This window comes from Callorhinchus milii, unplaced genomic scaffold (genome assembly GCF_018977255.1).
Source record: "Callorhinchus milii isolate IMCB2004 unplaced genomic scaffold, IMCB_Cmil_1.0 Scaffold17, whole genome shotgun sequence".
Taxonomy (NCBI): Eukaryota; Metazoa; Chordata; class Chondrichthyes; order Chimaeriformes; family Callorhinchidae; genus Callorhinchus; species Callorhinchus milii.
The window spans coordinates 4,037,579-4,061,164 of NW_024704758.1; the positions used below are offsets into that span (position 1 = coordinate 4,037,579).

Below are 23,586 nucleotides of genomic sequence, written 5' to 3' on the forward strand. Positions count from 1 at the left end.
CCTGGTTGAGGGGCTGGATTGGTCAGCGAGGAGCGGACCAGGGCTGTGCTGACATCTCCTTGAATACATAAAACAGGACTGGTCGGTCATATTTTGATAATAGCCCAGAGTTTACCATTGTAGCTCTAATATAGCCCAATAGTATGCATTGCCTATTACGGGCAGCGAAATATTAGGTTTAAAAAAAAGCGCGAAATACTGCAGATGCTGGAAATCTGAAATAAAAACGCAAGTGGCTGAGAACAACGCACAGTGCAGGTCAGGTCAGGCGGCATCTATGGAGAGAGGAAAGTGAGTTAACGTTTCCGGTCGATGACCTTTCGTCAGAATATTAGGTTAGTGCTTTCGAAACCCAAGAAAAGGTCTTCAAAACAACAACAACAAGATTGCATTTACAGAGCGCCTTTCACGTCGGGAGGACGTCCCAAGGTGCAAAGAAGAGAGAGAGAAAAAAGAAGGCTGCTTTAATTTATAAAATAAACATTAAGACACCCCCCCACCCACCCCCCAAAGCGGTTTTTCACGCACAGAGATGCACAAACATAAACCCGCCCAATTGGGCGCGAACCCGCCCGATTGGGCGTGAACCCCCCGCCCAACCCGGAAACGGGCCTCGCCGCGCAGGCATCAGGTTTACGTTGCGTGTCGACGCAAGGGTGCGTAAAGACCTACGTGGCGCGTTGGCGTCACGGGGCTCAGCGATTGGCGCGGAGTCCAACCGTCACGAAGTTTAAACATTTGAAGAGCGCGCGGGCAGTGCTGGGACCGTTGGCGGCTCTCGCTCGCTCGGTCGGTATCGTTGACGTGTATCGCTCTCCGCGGCGGGCGGTCAGGTGAGAGGCCAGGGCTCGGTTAGAGAGAGAGGGAGGGAGGGAGAGAGGGAGGGAGGCGGACTCGGTGTGTGAGGCCCGGGAACGCTTACGTTTCGGGAGAAGGCGGCCTCGGGAGGAGAGGTCGCCTTGAGAGGACGGGCCTTGCGGTCCGACCGCCAGGGCCGGGGTGGGATGTGCGGCGCTTTCTCCTCGAGGGGTTGCGGGAGCGCAGCGTCGGGTCGAACAGCAATTGAGTATTACTTTGATTGATGGAATACAGTAAGAAATATTCAACCAAAAACACTTATAAAGGTTCTCTCTACCCCCCACACCCCCCCCTCCCCCTCCCCGGTCTGACTCAGGTTATTTCCACCTTCCTCTTCCCCCCCATCCCCCCCCCTCCCCCACCACCAAAAAAAAGCTATTTCAAAGTTATTTTTTTTAAAAAAAACATTTTTTAAAAACAACTTTTTTAAAAAAAAACATTTTTTAAAAAAAAACATGTTTTTTTTTTGCAATTTTTTTTCCCAAAAGGCCCTTTTTGCAATTTTTTTTTTAAAAAAAGGCCCTTTTTGCAAATTTTTTTTTAAAAAAAAAAAGGCCTCTTGCCTTACGTTTTAGCTTCGAAACGATCCGGAAAATCGTCCGCCTTTTAAACCCAGCGGAGTTGGTTTGAGTATTTTTGCTTGGATTTGGGACCCGGACGTAGAATTCCAGCGGTTGTGTAGCAATTGGGGGTCACCAGCTTTTTAAAATGGGCATTATTCCTATATTTTGAAATTGATGCGCATTGCTTCGTCTTATTCTTCGTCGTGTTTCGCAAGGAAACGTCTCCCGAGCGTTGCACGAATCTGCGAATGAGTCTACCCTTCAAAGCAATATTTTTTACAATCTATAATAATGATAATCGTCATCTGACTTGAATGTGTTTTTCTACCGAGCAAGTGGTCGGATAGACACGTCTGCAAAATCCGTCAGTTGCTCCTGGGTTATTGCTTGACATGTATTTTCTTTGTGTGTGTGTGTGTTGTGTGTTGTGTGTGGGCCTTTTGAAAAGGAAGTTTGATGTGAATGAGTGGGGAAAGTGGAGGAGCAGCCATTGAACGGATTAGGTCGAGATTTTAAGGGCAGTAGCTTTAAACCCCTGACAAGAAATTAATGAAAACCTGCGACTTTACGCTCTCTCTCACGGTAGATATTTTTTGGAGGTTTAATAGTGTTATCTTTCGAAGTGTGATACAGCCCAAACAAATCATTTATTAAACTAAATTACATAATGATTCAATTGAAAATAGCGATTTGTTTGGGACGTGTCGCACTTAAAAGATTATTCTCCTTAGAGCAGAGAAAGTTATGGGGAGATTTAAGAGGTGCTCAAAATTATGAGGGGTTTTGATAGACTAGTTGCACCCATTGCAGGTGTTTATGCTTGCAACCGGTTTAACTTAATTAGCCTTTTCTCATCATGCTATGACGCCCCCCAATTCAAGATCTTTCTGATGAGGTATAAATCATGTCTACGTCAATCAGTTATTGGGTTCTTGGTGGAAACAGACCGTACGTCTTTATTAGTTTCGAAGACGATAGGGAGAAACTGTTTCCTCTGGCAGGTGGGTCAGTAACTAGAGGACACTCATTTAAGATAATTGGCAGAAGAGCCAGAGGGAAGACGAGGAGTATTTATTTTACCCATTGAGTTGTTATGGTCTGGAATGCACTGTGGTGGAAGCAGATGATAATAGCTTTCAAAAGGGATTTGGATAGGTACTTAAAAAGGAAAAATTTGCAGGGCTGTGGGGTAAGAGCGGGGTAGTGGGACTGGTTGGTTTATCTTTCAAGAGCCGGTACAGGCACAATGTGCCAAATGGTCTCCTGTGGTGTAAGATTCAAAAAAAAATCTGGTGCGGCAGTTGATTTGTGCCAGAAATGTCTCGTAATCAAATGGGTCTGAATTCTGGGTAAATTTGAACAAGAAGTTAAATGAGAAAAATGCTACATTTCTTTGGAATAGCAACAGTATTGCAGTCTTTATTCCACCTAAATGTGAAGACAGCTTAACAAAAATCAATAAAGTAGGATGATGACTTGGAAATATAAAACCTTGTATTTGAACTAGACTGCTGTGTAGACAAGAGCGGTAGCCGATCTCTGGCAGGCAAAGCCCACCATCACCAAGGCAAAGCAATGTTTGAACAGCATAGTGTAAGGGTACGGTTAAATTTGTGACTCCGCGGTGAAGTAAGAACTGACACAAATGTACAGTTAATCAAGGTTTATTAACTCGATTAATAATGGTTATAAGTAATCAAAAGAATCTTACATATTACAATTTAATTAATCAAATGCTGCAGAAGAGTTAGAGAAGCAATGTCCAATTTCATGTCCATCAAAAGGTCTTCCAAGTAAGGTTTGTGACTCCAAGATCCAATTTCTTTTTCTTCTTCTCAATTCTTTCTTCCAAGTTTTTTTTCTTCTGAGCCTCGGTTTCTCCAAGTCTCTTAAACAGACAGTCTAGGAGGAATTTTTTCTCTCTCTGTCCTTGAATAACAATGTCGGCCGTCTCTTCTTCACACCACACACTCTTCTGCCATGCACCTGCGTCACCTCTCACCAGGTGGCACCAGTGAAACCTGTGACCAATTCACGTAGTTCTTTCTTTGCAACAAAGTCTCTTACACAGAAACCAACCTGAGATGAGAAAGGGCGGTTGGCTGCAGATTATTTAACCTCTTAATTACAGAATCCTTCAGTAGCTGTCCAGACATGCATTTTAATAATATTGCGTGTTAAGAATGACAATTTGGTCAAGTGCCAGAAAATGAGCAACGACTGGAATTATACACTGGTGAGCTGCCTCCTTCAGGGAAGGACTTGCTTTCCTTGTGTCATTGGGAATTTGTCGGACTTGAGTGAATATTTATAAATGGAGCTACTGTCAACCTGCCAAAAAGTAGCTTAATTTTCTAATGTTCAATTACTAGCCTAATAATATAACGGCAACAACTTGATTTATATACTGCCGGTCATGCGGGGTAATGTCTTGGAGCGTGTAACAGTGGGGAAGCTTGAGCAAGGGAGAGCGGGCTGATGTCTAGGTACGTTCAAAGAGGAAGGTCTTCAGGTGTGATTTGAAGATGGACAAGGAGGGTGTGAGGGATTGAGGCAGAGTTCCAGTGTCTTGGGCTGGTGCTGAAAGCATGGCATCTGAGGGTGGAGAGTACAGGTATGTGCAGGAGGCCGGAGCGGCTAAATGAAGAGGGTGGGTAGAGGAGTGAGTGTAAGCAGGTCAGACGGGAAGGAGGGTGCGAGGGCATGAAGTGATGTGTACAGGTGTGTGAGGATCTTGAATAAAACGAAACAAATTCTGACCAAGGTTTAGATTTTCCACTCTATTGAAACCATCTGAATGCTGTAAGTGTTCTGGTTGGGTTAGTGCTTGCATGTGTTTAATATTGGCTGTTGAATTTCATTGGGTCAGGGTTGTGAATTTTGAAGGCCCACAGTTAAGTGCAGTTGACTGCTTTTAAAGAGTTTTTCCCTCCCTTGTCTCACTGTCCAGGGACACCATGGCTTTCAAAACAGTTCATGCAATGGTGGACACGGATAACTTGCTGAAGATTTTTGGTGAGAAACTGGAGTTTGTTGAGCGAGAATTCAAAGAAAACCATAAAGTATGGCTGGAAGAGATTCAGGAGGTGGCCAGAAAGATGTTTATCAGGTGAGTTGGACTGCAGCAGATGGCAGACTAGACGCCTCTCGTGTCGGCTGGCATGTTCATTCTTGTAAAGTACAATGGGAACACACCATGCTTGGCGGCAATCTATGTAAACTCGAACCTTACCATAAATCCAGGGCACGGATTGCTCCTTCATGCAGGTTTCTATGAGCTGGAAATTACGGAGTATGTCCTGTATGTCCTGCGTTATTAAAATGAAGGTGTGATTATACTGTCCTTTGTTGTGATTTGTGGAGGGTTGTGGAGTCCTGTAGCTCAGTGGTTAGAGCATGCACCTCGCAAGCGAGAGACTTGGGGTTGATTCCCGACAGGGTGAAACCTTGGGCAAATTAAATTTCCTTAATCCACATCCCTAATAATCGCTCAAGAAAAAACCAAATAATAAATTGGTCACTTCAATCCACGACTGTTTATGGGACACTGTGGTTTGCAATTGGCTGCCGTGTTTGGCCACAAATATACAGTCAGTTCACTTTACGATATATTCTGTGAAGCCCTTTAAGATGTCTAGAAGATGTGAAAAGTGCTATGTCAAGTGCAAGGATTATTATTTGTTATGAAGGTCGGTGGCTGTCAGGACATGCTGCATTTAATTGGTTAGTAAGTTTCATGTCTAAAAGGTCTGATGTTTTCCAGTGACTTCAGTGCAGAACCCGAGCTGATGCCCAAAACACCTTCGGAGAAAAAGCGGCGTTGCAGGAGACGTCAATCCTCCACACAAGATGTCTATAAGAGGAGGTAAGGAGGTATTGTCACACTAACCAACAAGGTCAACTAGCTGAGGAATTTCAAAGCTGGATGGAAACGCATACCTTGCATTTTTTTTCAAACTTCTCTGCACTAAGGAGAATAATCCCAGCCTCTGTAGTCTCTCCACATAATTGTAGTCCGCCATCTCAGGTATCATTCTTGTAAATCTTCTCTGCACACTCTCCAAAGCCCTTACATCTTTCCTAAAGTTTGGTGCTCAGAATTGAACACAATACTCCAGCTGAGGCCTACCAGCGATTTGTGAAGGTTCAGCATAACTTCCTTGCTCTTATACTCCATTCCTCTTTTTATAAAGCCAACATCAACTGCATTACCTTCATCAACCCTCTACGTTACTTCATCAGAGCTGGCAATCAAGCTAGTTAGACACAATTTGCCTTTAACAAATTCACTGTACTTTATTAACCCATGGTTTTGCAAGTAAAAATTTATTCTGTGCTGGATAATGGTCTCTAGAAATTTCTCTACCACCACGGTACGTTACGCTGACTGGTCTGCAGTTACCAGGCTTATTGCAGGTTTAGTCAAAATCTGTATCTGTCACTTAAGGAAGGGTAAAACTGACATGAATAAGTGCTTGTGCCATTTGTTGTTAGGTTTTCTAGAAGCAGGAAGAGTCTGAGGCGTTCCTCCGTCAAGCATCTGAAAGTGCAAAGCCAAGCTAATGAGGAAGACTGCAGCCAAGTGCCTGAGGGGGAGGTTCAGCCTGTACGTCTGACACGTGCTGCAACCCGTTCCATGGCTGCTGCGGGTGTGCCAGCGGCAAAGCGCAAAGTGTCCTCCATTGTATCAGTCAATGGGCGGGTTCCATTGATTGAACTGTCTTTGAATGATTGTAAGAATCCGGAGATGTACCAAAAAGGCCAAGCGTCACCCAAACATCCAGAAGTTATCCTGCTGTGCTCTGAAGATGATAAATATCCCCAAAAAGAAGCTGAGGCAAAGATACTTCCAAGTGAGCTTGATGTTCTTGAGACTGTGAGTCCTATCGCTCCTGGGAGCTCGAGAACACCAGGCCGCGAGGCATCCAAGTTGAAAATAGCGTCTGCTGCCAGTAAAGAGAGCACATCTGACCAGGAATCTGAGATTGAGCAAGTGGCGGCTGATAGCGATGTCCTCCCTGAGACAGATGAGTGTGTTCCCTTGAGCACCAGGAAACCCGTCCGCAGAAGTACCCGGCGTTCCAGCTTCGCCAGGCTGACCAGATATTCCCTGAGTTTACAACGGAGTGCCATTTCACAAGAGGCCATCAGGAAATCCATTCGGAAATCAGCCTCCAGGAGGAGGAGTGTGCTTGAGTACTCCACTTCTAGCAGTGAGTATAGCATTCCTCCTTTTCCAATCTCTTCACCAATCACATTTCGCTAACTCACTTTACTCTCTCCATAAATGCTGCTGAGTGTTTCCAGTGACTTCTGTTTTTATTTCAGATTTCCAGCATCTGCAGTATTTCCCCTTTTGTTTATACTAAAATGTGAGTTGGAGTGGAGTACAGTTGCTATTTAATCATTTGGTAATCTCACCTAAATATTTAGGTGGAAATACATAGAGAATGGTATTCAAAGTTATGAGGGTTTGACAACATCAGTGGGGGTTGAAAACCTAGTTCCACTATTCTGTGAGTCAGTAAAAACACCAGATCATCACACAAAAAAACAAAGGGAGAGGTTACGAGATTTCCTTTTCACAAAGTGGGTTCTATTTTTTTCTCTCCCTTCCCCCTCCTCACACACTGTCTTGCAGGTGGGCGGAAGCAGAATATTGCCCTCTTGAGATTGTAGATCTATAATATCCATTTTAGACTTTTGGGTTTGCGTCAGTAATCAGGGTTCATTTTCACCTCCTGCTGGTGGAAGTGTGATATTAATATTGTACATTGAAGATCTATGTGCATGACCTTGTCCACTTGGAATCCAGTCCAGGACATGGTAATGTGTCAGATTATACCTCAGATCATTGGGACATAATATTTTGGCTAATATTATGGTTTGTATTGTATGTAAACTGAATGTTCTTTCTGCTAAAAAGTAATTTGCAGGAGTGGTTGGTGGGGGAAGGTAAATGGGAGGTAAAGGATTGTTCTTTCAAAGAGCCAGCATCTGTCTAATGGGCCAAATGGTCATCTTCTGTTTCTACGGTTCTAATGTTTCGTTTTCATTCCCTGTAGATCAAAGCTCCTTTGAAAAAATTGAAGAGAATGAAAAGGAATGGTGAGGCATTTTCTTTATCCGAGTCACTGGTGACATACCTCAGTATTGAGTTTGATGATGTCTGTTGAAACTGCTTCCCAGTTTTCCTGTTGAAAGCAATGAAGTTAAACTAGTGGTGGATGCATCATTACTCAAATGGGTTAAGAAATTAGGATTTTCCATTTTAAAAATGTGAAGTCCTATATCAGGCTGTAGGTTTTATTTTTGGTTCAATCTTGTTTTCTAGGAGGTGATTGGTCTATGAGCACTGAAATCTCTCTCTGGGCTGCCACTGGCCTGGAGGATGCCGTCTCGCTCGCCCAATACCTAAACATTAGTTTAAATTTACATTATTGCATTGATAATCCTTGTTTGATCTAGTGCCTATAGTGTCAGAACATCTCATAACGCTTCCACAAGAAGTAGGTGCGAGATGACTGTATTTTGTCTTTAATTAATCCACATTAGTTTGAAATACAGTATAACCCACATGTTGTATCAGTCGGGAACATAACCAATACATTTGAGTAAATCATATAAAGTTCAATTTAATCCAATAGATTTAATAATCTACACTATGCACCGTACTTCAACACAGCCAGTAAGTGCGCATGTGTCTGTGGGTCAGAACCTATTTCCTGTAAGTGGTAGTGGCGCTATGAGTTAGGAAGTGATTTTGCTTTATAAAATACTACTAGTGCAAAGAAAGTAAGTGTTTTTAGTAGGAAACTGAATGGAACACGAGTGCATGCACTACGTAGGCGATTATATGATTTATAAAGATAAAACTTGTGTAAGGTTTGCTGTAGTAACATCTGGTTGTTACTTCAGTATGAAGGTCAACTGAGCACTGGAGGGGATCTGGTTCTCCTGATAGATTTCGGATCTTCTTCTCTCCAGTATCCTTTGTGGTATTTGAAAATGCGGAGGGCTCAGGTGCCCATTTTGCTGTGTCTTGTGAAATTTGCATGATGTAGGCTAGTGTGCAGGAGGAGGGGTAACTGAGGGCAAAGACATGGTGTCCTTCTTGTTATTTGCAGCATTAAGGCAAATGTCGACAATGTCTCTGACCAGGAGCAGCAGGAGCAACAAAAACAGGAACCAGCAGCGCAGGTGAGTAATAATTCACACGTAACCTTCCCAGTTTCTTTCTCCTCTATAAAAACAAATGTATAATACATATGGAAATGTGGAGTCGTGTAGCTTAGTGGTTAGAGCACTCGCTTCTCAAGCAGGAGACCTGGGTTCGATTCCCAACAGGATGATATGTTGGGTAAGTTTTCTTACTCTACACACCTCTGTTTACCTAGCAGTAAGAAGGAACCCAGTTGTTAGTCGGTTGGCGGATCACTTTACCATAAAAAATAAAAAAAAATTGTCACTTCAATCCGTAACTGTTTGTGAGACACTGCTGTGTGCAATTGGCAGCTGTGTTTCACCCACAAAATATACAGTCAATTCACCTTACAGTATATTTTGTGAAGCGCTTTGAGAAGTCTCAAAGACATGATAAGGCTCTATATCAAATGCAAGGATTATTATTATTCCTAGCAAAATTGAGTTTGGTAGCTGATTGTGTAAAGTGAGGTCTCGTTGCTTTGTGTGTGCACAGGTTCCTGAGGCACCAGAGTACAGAGTCACAAGAAGTGCCAAAAGAATTGCTATCAGTTCTGCAGAACCAGCGCAGAAAGCTTCTGGGTCTGAGACACAAACATGGAAAGATTCTGCAGAGGCACAGGAAGAAGGTCAGTTGCTTTTGGTGAATTCTATGCAACCGGTAGCTCCATGCAGAAATCAGCACTATCGAATGGCTGTCTCTCCTGTTTGCTTTATTTGCTTTCCTAACAACAAATTTGCAATTTGCTTACTTATAAGCAAACCATTTGCAATTTGCTTTCCTAAGTTCCCTTAAATTCTAGAGGCTGAAAACTGTTTCCCAAATGTAAATCAGTTTTTACCCACAAAATATACAGTCAATTCATTTTGCAGTATATTCTGTGAAGCGCTTTGAGATGTCTCGAAGATGTGATCAGGTGCTATATCAAATGCAAGGATTTTTTTATTTATTAAATCTATACTTAAAATAGTTTATATGTTGTAAACTTTCAGTTGTAAACTCTATTGTTCTGTAAGGAGTTAGTTGCAGGTGCATGGGGTGGGGGAATGGCTCTTTCAAGGAGCCAGCACAGGCATGATTGGTTGAATGGCCTTCTGTGCTGTAAACTTTGATGCTTCATGAAAGTCATCACTGCTTTAATTGTTTCGCATAAGCTAATAATTCCAATCAGCACTAATTTTATTTTAATTGATCAGTACTATTGGTGTGCAAGCATTCATGCTGTATATCTGCTAGTTTTCCAGCAGGTAATCCACTCAAAATAAATGTTAGATTTGAGGCTTGAAAGGGCAACGGTGCCTCCTTAAAGTAGAAGAAATGCCGAGGGGGCTGGACATTGTCCTCCAGAATGTCTAGGCTTTGCCACATAACTCATTAGGGCAGCTAAGGGGAGGTGGCAGAAAAAGAAACTGGAAGAACAATTTTTATATTGAAGGGAATAATGTCAAAGTACTGCAGAGTGTAAAAGGGACAATAAGAATTCAAGTGGTGATGAAGTTTGCCTGTGACATACTGCAGCTCCTTTGTCCTTATTACTGTGGTACTGTTCTCTCAGTGGTTTAATATGTGCTTTTCTTGCTTTCATAGAGGAGCAATATTCTGCACCTGAACAGAGTTCGAGGTGGGTACATGAGCTGTGTATATGTGTAAAGTACTGAATTTCAGGAAAAAGTATCTGCAGACATTTTACACTTCTATTAACCTGTTCCTCTGGCTTCGAATGCAAGGTATTGTTGGGGCAAGAAGCCGTGACTGCTCAGGGAGCTCTTGAGAAGAAGGTTTTACAGTGTAATGCAAATGTCTTGATTGGGGGAAAATGAGATGCATTTTTCTATTGAGGCGGTGGGTGGTGTAATTTCACTGGACCTATTGAGACCCAAGACTCGCAATGGCTGATGGCCTTCATCTTAAAATATTCTGTTCAAATTTAAGAGTGTGAACAATTTTCCAAAATTCTGTGCAATCTTATGGGCGAGGCCAGGAAGCATTCTGGGTCGCTTGTGTCCAGGCATGAGATGTTAACTGAACAGAATCGGAAAATTGGTGTGAGCTTGCTGCCCAGAAGAAGCAGGTGCTGATAATGATGGGGTTAGGAGAAGGGGTCAGGGGCAAGGGTTGGAGCTCAGTGGTTGGGAGGAGAGCAGGCTGGGTGGGCATGGAGCGGGCTGGGGATGCAAAGCGAGTTGTATAAAATAATGCACGCTAAAACAGCACAGAGCACATCCGCGTATTTATTTGAGTGTTTTACCCATTCTCTGTATTTATTTGCTATGTTATTTTTCCTTAGGAGGAAGAGTTATAAGCGTGCAGTAGCTGAAGTCTATGATGAGACTGATGTGGTGGAAGGAGCTAAGGATTCTCCACCCAGGAAGAGGACTCCTTCACCACCTTGTCCAGCTGCCAAGGTAACTCTTTGTTTGTGGAACCATTTTGTTTATCTTCTGATTCAACTGGAATTAATGGGTGTTGGCCCTCTAAGAGGATCCCCCAACTAAAATTGTTCACTCACGTCATGGCCTTTTGTTGGACACTTCTGTGGCACAACTGGCAGCTGTGTTTCGCCCACTAAATAACTAGTTATTCTACACTATATCCTGTGAAACGCTTTGGGACTTCTTGTCAACATGATAAGGCACTACATCAAATGCAAGGATAATCTTGAGAGCCATATTGGTGTTTTTCGGGTTAGCCAGTGACGAATGGGGTATCCATCACCAAGCTTGAGTATCCATTCAAACAGTCCTGCTGAAGAGGCTGGCTGGGCTGGCATCCCATATACGTGGAAACTTCAGGGATATTTGTTGGAATGGAATGCACACTCTCCAAGGATATATTTCATCATGTTTACCTAAATTTGTGAAGTATTAGATGCAAGTTGGTAACAACTAAGGCTTGGGGACCCCAGAGGTAATTGGGTTACTGCTGGAACCTAACCAGCTAAAACCACATAGATTGCCATTGAAAGGACTGCTTGTCCAGCTAGGCCAGCTCTATCTGTTCAGGACTTTGGCTTGCAAGGTTAACAGAAGATGAGTGGGAAGAATCCCTGCCCCGAGTGACTGATCTGCCCCTCCCAAGTTCTGCTGATGAGCCAGGCTGGCTGTGTTGTCATCAGCAGTTCCCTGGAGTACTGCAGACCCACCTGGTTCAGGAACCGGACCACCAAGATAGTTTCAGAGGGTAGACTGGATTCTGACATTCTGTTCTCAAAGGTGTCACCTTGGAGCCAGTTTCCCATCCCTTCACTCTCACCCAGGAGGATAGTCCCGAGTTGATCATTTGACATCACACAAACACAGGTTTGAGTCTTCACCAGGAACTACCTGCGAAATGTGTGAGAGCACTGCCACCATCTTCCTGCTCACAGCCCAGACACACAAAGAACTCTAGCTTCTCTTTTATTCCCCTCCACCCACTTTTGTTTCCAGAAGGTTAACTGAGTCTTCATAGGAACAATTTATGGGAATTCATCGGCCATTTCAGCCCTGACATGGATCACAAAAAGTCTGTTGAAGGTCAAGATCTTCAACTACTTGGGAAGCAAAGTAAATGCTAATGAACTGGCTGAACAGACTGGATTGAGTAAATGGTATCCACCCGTCAGGATTTTAATCCTAGATATTTTTATGTATTGCTGTTTGTTTACCATTGAGACGGTCATCCCCGGTCACCCCAAACCTTATACAGTTTTCCTGTTGATCTTCCTCGTATGTACGAGAGCACACTGCACAAGAATGGGAAAGGTCACGCAAAATTAACCAGAACGTTCTGGATTGGCCATTGAATGCTGTAATCCTGTGCTGTTTGTAACCTCTGTTGAGTTTATACATTCCTATCGTCTGGAGAAATGCACTGAACTGTAACCTTGAAAGGAATTGGACTAAGCTAATGTTCCATTTTATGCTACTGCACCTCTTCAGAATCAGTTTATGTTTCGGTTGAAGCATTTTTACCACAAATCCGGCCTGCAACACTTGTGATTAAAGTGATTTATCTAATTTTACAGGTGATTCGTCCAATGTCCAAAACCTTCCTCCAGACGGTTCAGAGGAATCAGCTGCTTATGACCCCGATGTCTCTCAGCCGTACAATGGTGAAATCCTTCATTAAACGCAGCACTCCAATAAAGGTGGACACTAAGGTATGTGCGTTCTTGCCTTTTTTACATGTGTATAAATGTGAAAAGAGTAAGGTAACTGGAAGATTGCTAGCTACTTATGAAACTGCTTAGATGCTTAACCTTTTGGCTTTGAATAACTTGATGCGATTATTGTACCAATCCTTAAACCGAATGGGTTTGGGGTATTATAATATAATAATATGTATTATAATACATACATTTGATGTAGCCCCTTCAAATTGAGGACATCTCAAAGCACTTCACAGGATATACTGTAAAGTGGAGTGACTGTATTTTGTAGTGGATGTAATGATATAACTCAGTTTAGCATTGTGAAAATAAGTCTTATTTCTTCCATAGAACCTAAATTAAATAGAGAAAGGAATGCTAATGGAAAGGAATGCCCTCCCTTCCCCTTTTCAGGTCTCTGCTTAAGACCTTTCTTTTCGACCGCGCCTTTGGTCACCTTCCTCCCCCTCCCCCTGGCTCAGTCCCGGGATCCGTTATTGTAAAGCGCTCTGAGACGCTGTCCGGCGTGGAAGGCGCTATATAGATCCAAGTTGTTGTTAATGTAGAAATACTTAATAGTACTTAATATAGAATGCAATGTGAGCAAACGCAGCACCAGCGAACAATGTCTTTAACATGCTGCTCCTGGGTGTGTGTTGTGCCTCTGTGTTTCTGTTTCACATGCAAGGCTTTTGATCATCCAGTTAAGGGAGAATAGGAACTAGTTTGTGTTTATGTAAGAGACTACCGATGAACTTGAATAAAAATATTATCTAAAGCTTGCTCAGGGTTTGTAGTGACTGCTTTTTATAAAGTATCACTGCTTGAGCAGGTGTTTTGGTAAAAGTAGTACAGTTGGGCTGTGAATGATCCAGTTGCCTGTTTAATGATCCCTGCGTGTTTCAGGAGAAGGAGAGGGTACGTCTCGCAAAAATTAAGAAAAAACAAGAGATGGAGGAGGAGAGGCTGCAGAGGGTTGAGGAAGAGAGGAAACGTAAACTAGAAGAAGTTAAAAAGTAAGTAAAACCAGCTTCCAAGATCTCAGAGCAATGCCATGTAATCGTGAAGGGGAATGGAGAAATTCTGTTGAACTCACCTTTCCAGACAGCCCATTCTCTTCCCGTTGCAGCACTGGCCTTTTTTTTAAATGAATACAGAGTCCTAGCCTCCACCATCTTTCCTGGTAACCTGTTTCAGTTGTATCATCCTGTGTGTAAAGAAATACTTCCTGGTGTCTTGTTTTCATTGTCTGACCAAACTGCACAATTATCATCTGAGGCAACTCAACCCCACATTCTCTAATGTACTCACCCCAGAAATACTTCTAATTTTGATCTAAATCATTATCTACTTCACAAAGATATTTAAAATGTTCAAATCTTTCCCAACCTGTTCAGGAGGCGCGAGTTGCGGGTGAAACGAGTTCTGGAAACGCGGGAGCGAGTCGAACAAAAGGAGGAGGAGAAGAAAAAGCGAATTGAACAGAAGTTTGCTCAGATTGATGAGAAAACTGAAAAGGTACTTCTGTGGTTTGAAGACTGGCTGTTGAGGTGTGTTGTGGGGGGAAATGTTAGCTGACTCAGTTAACTCTATAGTTAACATCAGGAATTAAACTCATAGCCCAGACTGATATTTCAGTGTGGTGCTGGGGGAGTGCTACACAGTCTGAGGTGTCACCTTTTGAATGTGATGTCAATTTGAGGTTCTATCTGGCTGATCAGGTAGATGTTAAAGATTCTGCAACACCATGAGAAAAGGAAGAGTTTCTCCTGGTGTCCTGGCTGACAATAAATACTCCATATTAATTGATTGTTTGCCCGACAGTAATTACTGTCTTGATGCATTTGACTGACAGTAATTACTGAGATGTTTGATCCATAATACACACTATAAAAATACCAGTTTTTCTTCAGAAAAGTGCATTGTTTTCAGTTATTTGTGTATGAATAAGGATTATGTAATATATATACCCAGTGAGAGCTTTGGGACGTGCTCTTGATATAAAAGGTGCTGTAAGGGTTATTGTTATTTTTCACCATCAGGTGCGTGAGGAAAGAATTGCTGAGGAAAAGGCAAAGAAGAAGGTTGCAGCCAAGAGGATGGAGGAAGCAGAAGCTCGGCGGCGGCAAGAGGAGGAAGCTCGGAAACAGAAACTGCAGCAGCTGGTGAGCAGGAACTGTGCCAATCCACTGCCATGTATCCAGCGCATTCCCTGGGGAGGGGTTCATTCCTTTCACTTGATCCCTAAGAATCAAAGATGTTTCTGGTCTGGTACACTCGGTACAAGTGCTCCGGGACACTATCCTGTGTGAAGTACTCTATATAAATGCAACTTGTTGTTGTACTATTCACTAATCTGTCGAGACACCTATTGGAGTGGATGTCTGTAAATAGAGTGGCAAAATCATGGTATGCTTGTTCTGTTCCTTATTGAGGAATGTTGGGTTTGAAATGAGCATGAACAAGACACCCCTGTCTCTCTGACTGTCCTATAAGGTGACATTAAGAGCTGAAGTCTGAGCTTCAGTGCTACTGCTTTGCTAACAACTCGTCAGTGCCATTATTGTGGCCCATGGCTGTCATCTTTGTAGTCGCTGCCTACTAGATTTATTTTAAGACACATTTACTGCTGTTCCTTACCTGCTAAATGCAGTGTGTCTAGGAACTCTGCAATTTTGATTTCAGCATGATAACTGCTCTTTAATCAACATTACTGGTCCTGGTTTGCTCACTACCTGAAAAGTCCTGAATGTTGGATGAGCCATTGTGGCTACTTGTGTGTGGCTGAAAAGAGTTTCTCATAGTATTTGTAACTGGAGCTGCTTCCTGCACAGGAGGAGGAGGAGCGCAAGCGGGAGGAGCTGCTTCAGCGCAAGAAAGAGGAGGAGCAGGAGCGGCAGCGTAAGCTGGCCGAAGCCAGGAAGCTGCAGGAGCAGCGGCAGGCCCAGCTGGAGAAGGAGCAGCAGCAACGAGACTTGCATCTCGCTGCAGAGCGGGAACTGGAGAGGAGAAAAGAGCAGGAACGCATCCAAGCCGAGAGGTAACTGACCATGTCGTGATCACTGGGGGATTGGACTTTCTGTCCCAACCTGTAGAATTCCATCTGGGAGCCCCTCTGCTTTGCCTCCTTCAAGGCCCATCTCAAGACCTTCCTCTTCGACCATGCCTTCAGTATCTCCTCACCCCACTTGCCTTCCAACTATAATAGTGTTTGCTGGCAACATCTCTGGGGTTTTAGCCATTATACCTCTTATGATGCCACTTTAATCATTGCAGTCTTGAACGTGTGGTTGTAGGGATCTTGGAAATTTAGTGTATGGTATCCACTTTCCTTCTGTGATGCAAGTGAGGCCAAAGCAGCAAGCATGGGATTTGGAGCAGTTACAGGAATATTATTCCTCACTGTAAAAGTGGGCAAGGATCATAAGGGGGTGGGATTTGAGAATGGGACGAACTAGATTGACTCATACCTTTCCCTTTCTGCTCTTTCCTCGGATAAAGATTTATTTTTGTTTTAACAGAGAGCGTGAGCGCCTGGAGAAGGAAAAGGCCTTGCAGTTACAGCGAGAGCTGGAGAGAACTGCACGTGAAGATGCTGCACTGGAGGCTCAGCGAGAGAAGGAAAGAATTCGCAAGGAAGCACAAGAGAGAGAACAAAAGCGGGTAAGAGACACTCGCGCTCTCCAGCTTTCAGTAATGTGATTTCCCCTGTAACATGTTCTGTCTGTTGTAAGCGTGTATTTTAAGATAAATGGGAAAAGCAGGTTTATCCTTTGGTTGCCATTACTCTTATGGTGGTTGGGTGGCAAACAAAATGGTGTGGACTAGTAATGTGGCCTGGCTAGTGTTTATATATGAAACAGCAGCAGAGTTAGACAGTGAAGCAGGTGTGTGGAGGAACCTGTTGCCTGATTTCTGCACTGTTTGGAACCAGTTCCATTGCAAATATGAAAACTATGCCAAAAATGGGTCTGTTTTTCTTTCCCCTCTATCCCCCATCTATTCTGTGTGTGCGTGCGAGCGCACCTTTCTCATCACTCAACCAACAATAACAACAAAATTAGATTTGTATAGCGCCTTTCACATCGGGGGATGTCCCAAGGTGCTGGACAATCAGCATTGAACCTGAGCTGGGGGTTGATGCGGGAGGTTGGAGGGCGGGGGGAAGGGGCTGACTGAAGGCATGGTCGAAAAGGAAGGTCTTGAGACGGGTCTTGAAGGAGGCAGCCAAATAAAATTCCCCTCATCACAGCCCGACAGACATCCACATTGTAGTCTGTGGTAGTTATACAGATATTGTATTGTCACCTATACATTTTCTTTTTCTTTTCTGTCCCCCAAAATGTGTTCAGTACTTTTATCTTCCGGCCCTTGTCAAGTGGTGACTATTGATATGGGAAGGCACTGCTGCCTCACACACGCCTCCAGCAATGGAGATCTGTACAGAATTCTCAGCAATCAATGAAAGCAAAAACTTTGATTTGTCATCATTGATTGCTGACAAATCAATGTACCTAGAGGGAGCCACGTGCTATCCCCAGGGGACTTGATGGTATTGGCTAGCATTCTGGGAGAACTCAGTTTTGGGCTCCTGCAATGCGCAGGATTGGCTTCTGTTTTGGAAAAGGAATTCTCTCGAACTCCCTGTAGACCCCTTTTTCCTTTCTGAGAGCAGATCTTGTGTAGAGCGAGCAAGCAAAGCTGTTATGGTGACCAGATCTCACGTGTCGATCTTCATATCTGTCCTTAGGAAGAACAACGATTGGCAGAGTTCAACAAGCAGCGTTTAGAAAAGAAAGTTAAAGAGGAGCAGGAGAGGCTGCAGCGGGAGAACCAGGAGATGATGAAGAAGGAACGAGATAACGAGAATAAACTTCGTGAAGAACAGGAAAGAAAATGGAAGGAAGAGCAGGACAGAAAAGCTAAGGAGGCAGTGTGTGCAGGCAACAAAAACATGCTCAATGTTACTGTGGATGTGCACGTAAGTCCCCTGGGCAGGGTGTGTGACTCCTGTGTAGGTACAAACTTCATTTAGTCAGTTGAGTGAAGCATATAGAGGGACCCTCTCTTTCGTTTTCCCCTCTCCCCCACGAGTTCCTGATCAGGGCTACATTGCATAAGGACGTGCTGAGCAGTAGGCCAGCAGTTTCCCTGCTAGAGAGAGGATTAGTTCAGGATCTCTCTGCTGGTCTGCTTGAATGTGGCCCTCGTGTGTTGCAGTGGAGGTACAACAGCAATCCACAATTACCTAGTGTTTTTCACATAGAATGAACTTTCTGAAGAGCTTGACAAATAGCAAGATTAAAAAGAGGGAATTGAGAAAGTTGACCAAAATTAGGATTTAAGAGATGTTATTATGTTAGTGGAGTCCTGTAGCTCAGTGGTTAGAGCACTCGCTTTGCAAGCGAGAGACCTGAGTTCAATTCCAGGCAGAGGGCGAAACCTTGGGCAAGTTTCCTTACTCCACACAGAGCCTAATAATAATCCCTCCAAAACAAAAAACAATAATAAATTGGTCATTTTCAATCTACGACTGTTTGTGGGACATTGCTGTGCGCAATTGGCTGCCGCGTTCGCCCACAAATATACAGTCAATTCACTTTACAGTCTATTCTGTGAAGCGCTTTGGGACGTCCTCCTGACGTGAAAAGCGCTATATCAAATGCAAGGATTATTATTATTATTATTATTAAGGAAGAAGAAGAGGGGAAAAAAGGAAAGGAATGAGGTTTTGATAGATCTGGGCAGGGTATAATGTCAAGGCTCGATCATCAACGGTGGGAGTGCAGAGGGAGTGAAGAGCGAGCAATAGAATGAAATTGGAGGCACAGTAGCACAGATAGTAGTGGTCGTTGTGTCAGGCTTGGGATTTTAAAATTGATCTGCTAGGATTCAAGAAGTCAGTGGAGGCTGGAGAGGATTGCAGTTATGGGTAATCGGAGCTGAATGTGGGAGAGAAACAACAACAATAAAATTACATTTGTGAAAAGGAGCTAAGATTTTATATTACAAAAATATTTAACTTATGGCTGATTTAAATAAACAGTGATGGGAGAGTTGATAGTTTTTTGTTACTCAGACCTTGTTACAACGAATGTGGAATTCTTTACCATAAATGCCTGTTGAACCTTCGTACTTTCTATAAAGTGTTTTTTTAAAAAAAAAATTGGATAAATATTTGAGAAAACAATAAAGGGTTTTGGGGGGAGCAGGGCAATGGGGCAGATAACTGCATGGAGCGAGTCATACCACTATATAATGGCTGAATAGCCTCTTCCTGTGCTGTAAACACTGGTTTTTGGACTTCATGAGACGCAATAGATTTTCAGGACTTATTTTCCCTTTATCTTCCAGTCTCCAGCCACTGAGTCCTATATTATGACTCCCAAGAACTATTCAAAACCCAAGATGCCTAAAATAAATGTGGAAAGCTATGGAATGGACCTGGCGAGTGATGACTCCACTGATGATGAGGTTACCCCACGGAAACCCATCCCTGCCTGGGCTAATGGTAAGTGGCTGGGTGCCATTTTGATTATAGCGAAGTCCCACAGACAGCCATTTGGTGAATGACCTATTTATCTGCACGATTTCTTGGCCAGGATACTGAGAGAAGCTCCCTTCTCTTTAGTGTTGCACAGACGAGGCCTGGGTTTAAGGTCTCGTCTTATCTCCAGTTGAGCTTCAATTGCAGCATTTCTCTGGTGTCTCCATCCTATTGTAATGACTAAAGAGTAACCTTTTTCAGTAAATGAAACGCAGCTACAGGCTTTACTTGCTGCATTGAGACCATTGAGCCAATGAGTGCAATGAGGTTAAAATGATCACTTCAGGGCATTGCATGCTGCACTTGAGCCTTTTATTTTAAACAATGATAAATTGGTCATTTTCAATCCACAACTGTTTGTGGGACATTGCTGTGCGCAATTGGCTGCCGCGTTTGCCCACAAATATACAGTCAATTCACTTTACAGTATATTCTGTGAAGCGCTTTGAGATACCTAGAAGATGTGAAAAGCGCTATATCAAATGCAAGGATTATTATTATCTGTTTGTGGGACATGCTGTGCCCAATTGACTGTTGTGTTTTGCCTGCAAAATATACAGTTAATTCACTTTACAGTATATTCTTTGAGACGTCTCAATTGGGTGATGAATATATATCAAATGCAAGGATTATTATTTATATCTCCTCTGCCTCTCTCTATAAAATTCTGATTTAAATGGGCCATGATTGGTGCTGAACCAGCAGCAGATGATGACAGATCATATTGCCACCTGCTGGTGTTCAGCAGTGGGTCACTTTGGATTCTAGGTTCCTTCTTCTTTCACACTTCAGCAATTAATCCCAACAGTGCTTGAGTTCCATACCCTGTATCCATACAGTTGTTTGGTGTGTTATAATAATAATCCTTGCATTTGATATAGCGCTTTTCACGTCGGGAGGACGTCCCAAAGTGCTTCACAGAACACACTGTAAAGTGAATTGACTGTATATTTGTGCGCGAACGCGACAGCCAATTGCGCACAGCAATGTCCCACAAACAGTCGTAGATTGAAAATGACCAATTTATTATTGTTTTTGGTTTTGGAGGGATTATTATTAGGCTCTGTGTGGAGTAAGGAAACTTGCCCAAACTTGTGTTCCTTGTGACTGTGGGAGTTGTTAATGAAATGGCTAAACAGTAAAGATGCAAGAAGCGTCAGTCTGAGCTTGCTGTATGGTCACCCAGTTGCTGGGCCAGGCAGCGCAGCCTATTGAAATATTGCTGCCCAACCTGCTGAAGACCTCTGTACCTGGGCTAAATTTCTACAGACAACCCACCGCACCCTGGAATCGGTCAACATAAATTCCTGCTCACTGCCATCTGATTTCAGAATCTCTTGGCAAAAACGAGGTGTAGAGACCAGACTGGATGTATCCTCCGCAATGGCCTATTCTGACTGTTGTAGAGGAGGCTAGAGGTCTAGGAAAAGAAAGCTTTAGCTAATATTACATAACCTGACCTGGAAGTGCCAACATTGGGATAATGTTCTATTCCTGGCACTGATATGGCTTATCTTGAACTTGTGTAAGCGAGGTTTATGCACTGCGTGAGCTCAGCTGAATGCTCTGTGTATATGAGAGCAGTAATGAAGCTGGACTGTAAGTTGTACATTTTAAAGCTGTCCTGGGCAGCATCATCTCCTAGCTTGAGGAGGCTGATGTCCTAATATGTAAACAAAACTCTGTTTTTCCCCTCAGGTAAAGCCCTTCAACAACAGATCATGTATGAGTATTACCACCCAATTGAGTCGAACGACTTCTATGGAGTCCTTCTTGAGCCCAGACTAGAGCATATCTTCGGCAAGAGCAAGCCGCGTTACTTTAGACGCACCAGTTCTGCAGTGTGGCACTCACCACCTCAAATCATTGGCTCTATCTTTGGCCTCAAGAAATACTAAAGCCTTCGAGTGGGGAAAATATAATTCCCAATCACTGTAAGATGTAGTTCTGCCGTCTATGTTGCTGTCGATTTGACTTCTTATATCATCGGTTTATAGCCTAATTTTTTTACCTTCTGTCCTCTTTGGTATAATAGAAACCTTGTAGATAGATAGACTTTTTCCTGAATGTGGAGTGGTGGTGAGCCTGCTCGTCTCTCGGGACCTTTATTAAGTATGGTTGTGTTTAGTATATTGGGATTGTTTTAGTTTGTTTCAGTCATACAACTGAGCATTTTTCATAAAATACTTTTTTTCCTCTACTGAAGAATGCTTGATCTTGGGCCTGTGTAGGCTGCCTTTCCAGACAGCACAGCACGTGCTTTCAGACAGGAGGCTGAGGTGTTGTTCTTTCTTTCCTAGGTCAGTATAGTGGTTCATTCAGATGAGAAGAGAGCCTGAGCAGGACTGCTTTTTGCCTTCAGTGCAATAGTCCCTCAGATAACAGGGAAAGTCCTGAAATGAGGAATCCTGCTCACAGAGGCTATATTATGAAAGGGAGTGTTTTATTTTTTTGATCTTGAGTTTTAAAAAAAACTTCACTGAACTTCAATAAAGAGCTAATGTAATGTGTTCATTTTTGTTCCTGTTAAGGTTATAAAACCATAATTCTAAATCACATTCCAATACAATGTTTTAGCTTCAATGTATTAATCTCAAACCCCTCAACATAGTCCAGGCGGATACTTTGCTGCAGTACTATGTTAAACCAAGGTCTGTCTGACTGTTCAGGTGGACTTTAAAGACCCAGGAACACTATTTGAAAAGCAGGATGTGTGTGTCTCCTGGTAGCCTAGCTAACAATCCTCCAGATTTTTGGTCTCTTGCATTCATGGCTGCCATAACATTACAGCAGTGGTGACCAACCCATGGCCCATGAGGCTGTCAAGAAGTGGCCTGTTGAACATTCACACTAGTCCAAGTGAATCTGTTTAAAAATTAATGTTTATTTCCAGTTTTTTCTTGATTGAATATTTCATCATTTATGTCTTCAATCAAGAAAATGTATTTTGTTGGCTGACCAAAAAGGTTGTCCACCACTGCTCTACGGCATCAGTGTAGTACAGCTTTGCCTTTTTGGCATAAGGTGTAAGTGTATAGCTTTCTGGCTTGCCTAGTCATCACCACTGTTGGGATTTGGTTTAGATCTGCAAGTCAGTGATGAGATACTGACTGGTCTGGTTTACTGTCTAGCAGTGCCTTCAAGGGATAGCTTCAACATTCACAGTATGTAGGAAGCTCTCCTGTCTGCTGCTAGTTCTGACACTGGAACTACTAAAAGAAAGGAATTAGCCGTGGTCTCATGAATGGAGGCACTATTTGTTTTTACCCACAAATTGGAATAATTTCCATGGCAGTAAGATGCGAGTTAGTCTTTCAGGTAAAGTCACTTCTGTTACTACTGGCCCAATTGTGTGGGGGCATTTCTGTCTTTAGCTTGGTGTGAATGACTTCATCCATAGGTGCCCATTGCACATCGTCCAAGTCATGTCTCGCAAGAAATGTGCCATAAGTCTGTTTCCACATCAGCTTATGATGCAAGATTCTTTAAGCTTTAATTTTGCAAATGCAATATGAAAATCTCAAATGCTAATTATAATCCTTGCATTTAATATAGCATCTTCACATCATTGAGATGTCTCCGACCACTTCACAGAAAATTCTGTAAATTGAATTGATTGCACTGTATATTTTGAGAGCAAATAATAGCGGGGCTGAGCATGATGAGAATTTTTTTAAAAAAAATCAACGCCAGAGTGGAATCCATCGCCGAGAAATGTGCGTGGATACACTTTCACACAAACGCAGACGTATTGTAAAGACGGTGTTTAGTTTGTTGCTATGGTCACTGGCCATATTGATGTATGACTAACTGCTGTTAAATCTCTGCGGCTTATGCTCAACCCAGCAGGCCATCCTGGTGTGATTTATTAATTTGCTAACTGGTTGCCTGGTCACTGGTGCTGTTGGGGCAGCAGTTTGATGGTAATTGAGCCCCACTACCTCTGACCTCCTAACCCCCTACCAACCTGCCGGCTCCAACCTGCTCCACGTCCTCTGACCCACCTGCCCCACCATTGGTGGGAGAGCTTTCAGTCACTTTGCTCCCAACCTCTGGAATTCCATCCCCCAATCACTCCACCTCGCCCCCTCCTTAGCCGCCTTCAAGTCCCGCCTCAAAACTCTCCTCTTCAACCATGCCATCGCTCTCCCCTCCCTTCTCCCAGCCCCGATCCCAGCTGGGGTCTGAAATGCTGTACACTGTCCAGCGCCTTGGGATGTCCTCCCAATCTTGTTGTTGCAACATAATTTAGCAGTGAGGATGCTAAATGGTGCAGCGAATGAGT

General features: G+C 43.2%; 1 protein-coding gene across 1 annotated transcript; it reads left to right on the plus strand.

Annotated features, from left to right (window-relative positions):
- The first annotated feature begins 753 nt into the window (after nucleotides 1-753).
- Nucleotides 754-21,811, plus strand: LOC103174853 (inner centromere protein). Its single transcript, XM_042341503.1, has 18 exons — nucleotides 754-833; nucleotides 4,372-4,530; nucleotides 5,185-5,286; nucleotides 5,916-6,634; nucleotides 7,487-7,529; nucleotides 8,549-8,621; nucleotides 9,121-9,253; nucleotides 10,213-10,246; nucleotides 10,913-11,030; nucleotides 12,632-12,766; nucleotides 13,661-13,770; nucleotides 14,152-14,272; nucleotides 14,797-14,919; nucleotides 15,589-15,794; nucleotides 16,276-16,417; nucleotides 17,505-17,735; nucleotides 19,109-19,265; nucleotides 21,000-21,811. Exons 2-18 carry the CDS (start codon nucleotides 4,379-4,381, stop codon nucleotides 21,197-21,199), a joined length of 2,799 nt encoding a protein of 932 aa, XP_042197437.1. The 5' UTR covers nucleotides 754-833; nucleotides 4,372-4,378; the 3' UTR covers nucleotides 21,200-21,811.
- The last annotated feature ends 1,775 nt before the right edge of the window (nucleotides 21,812-23,586 follow it).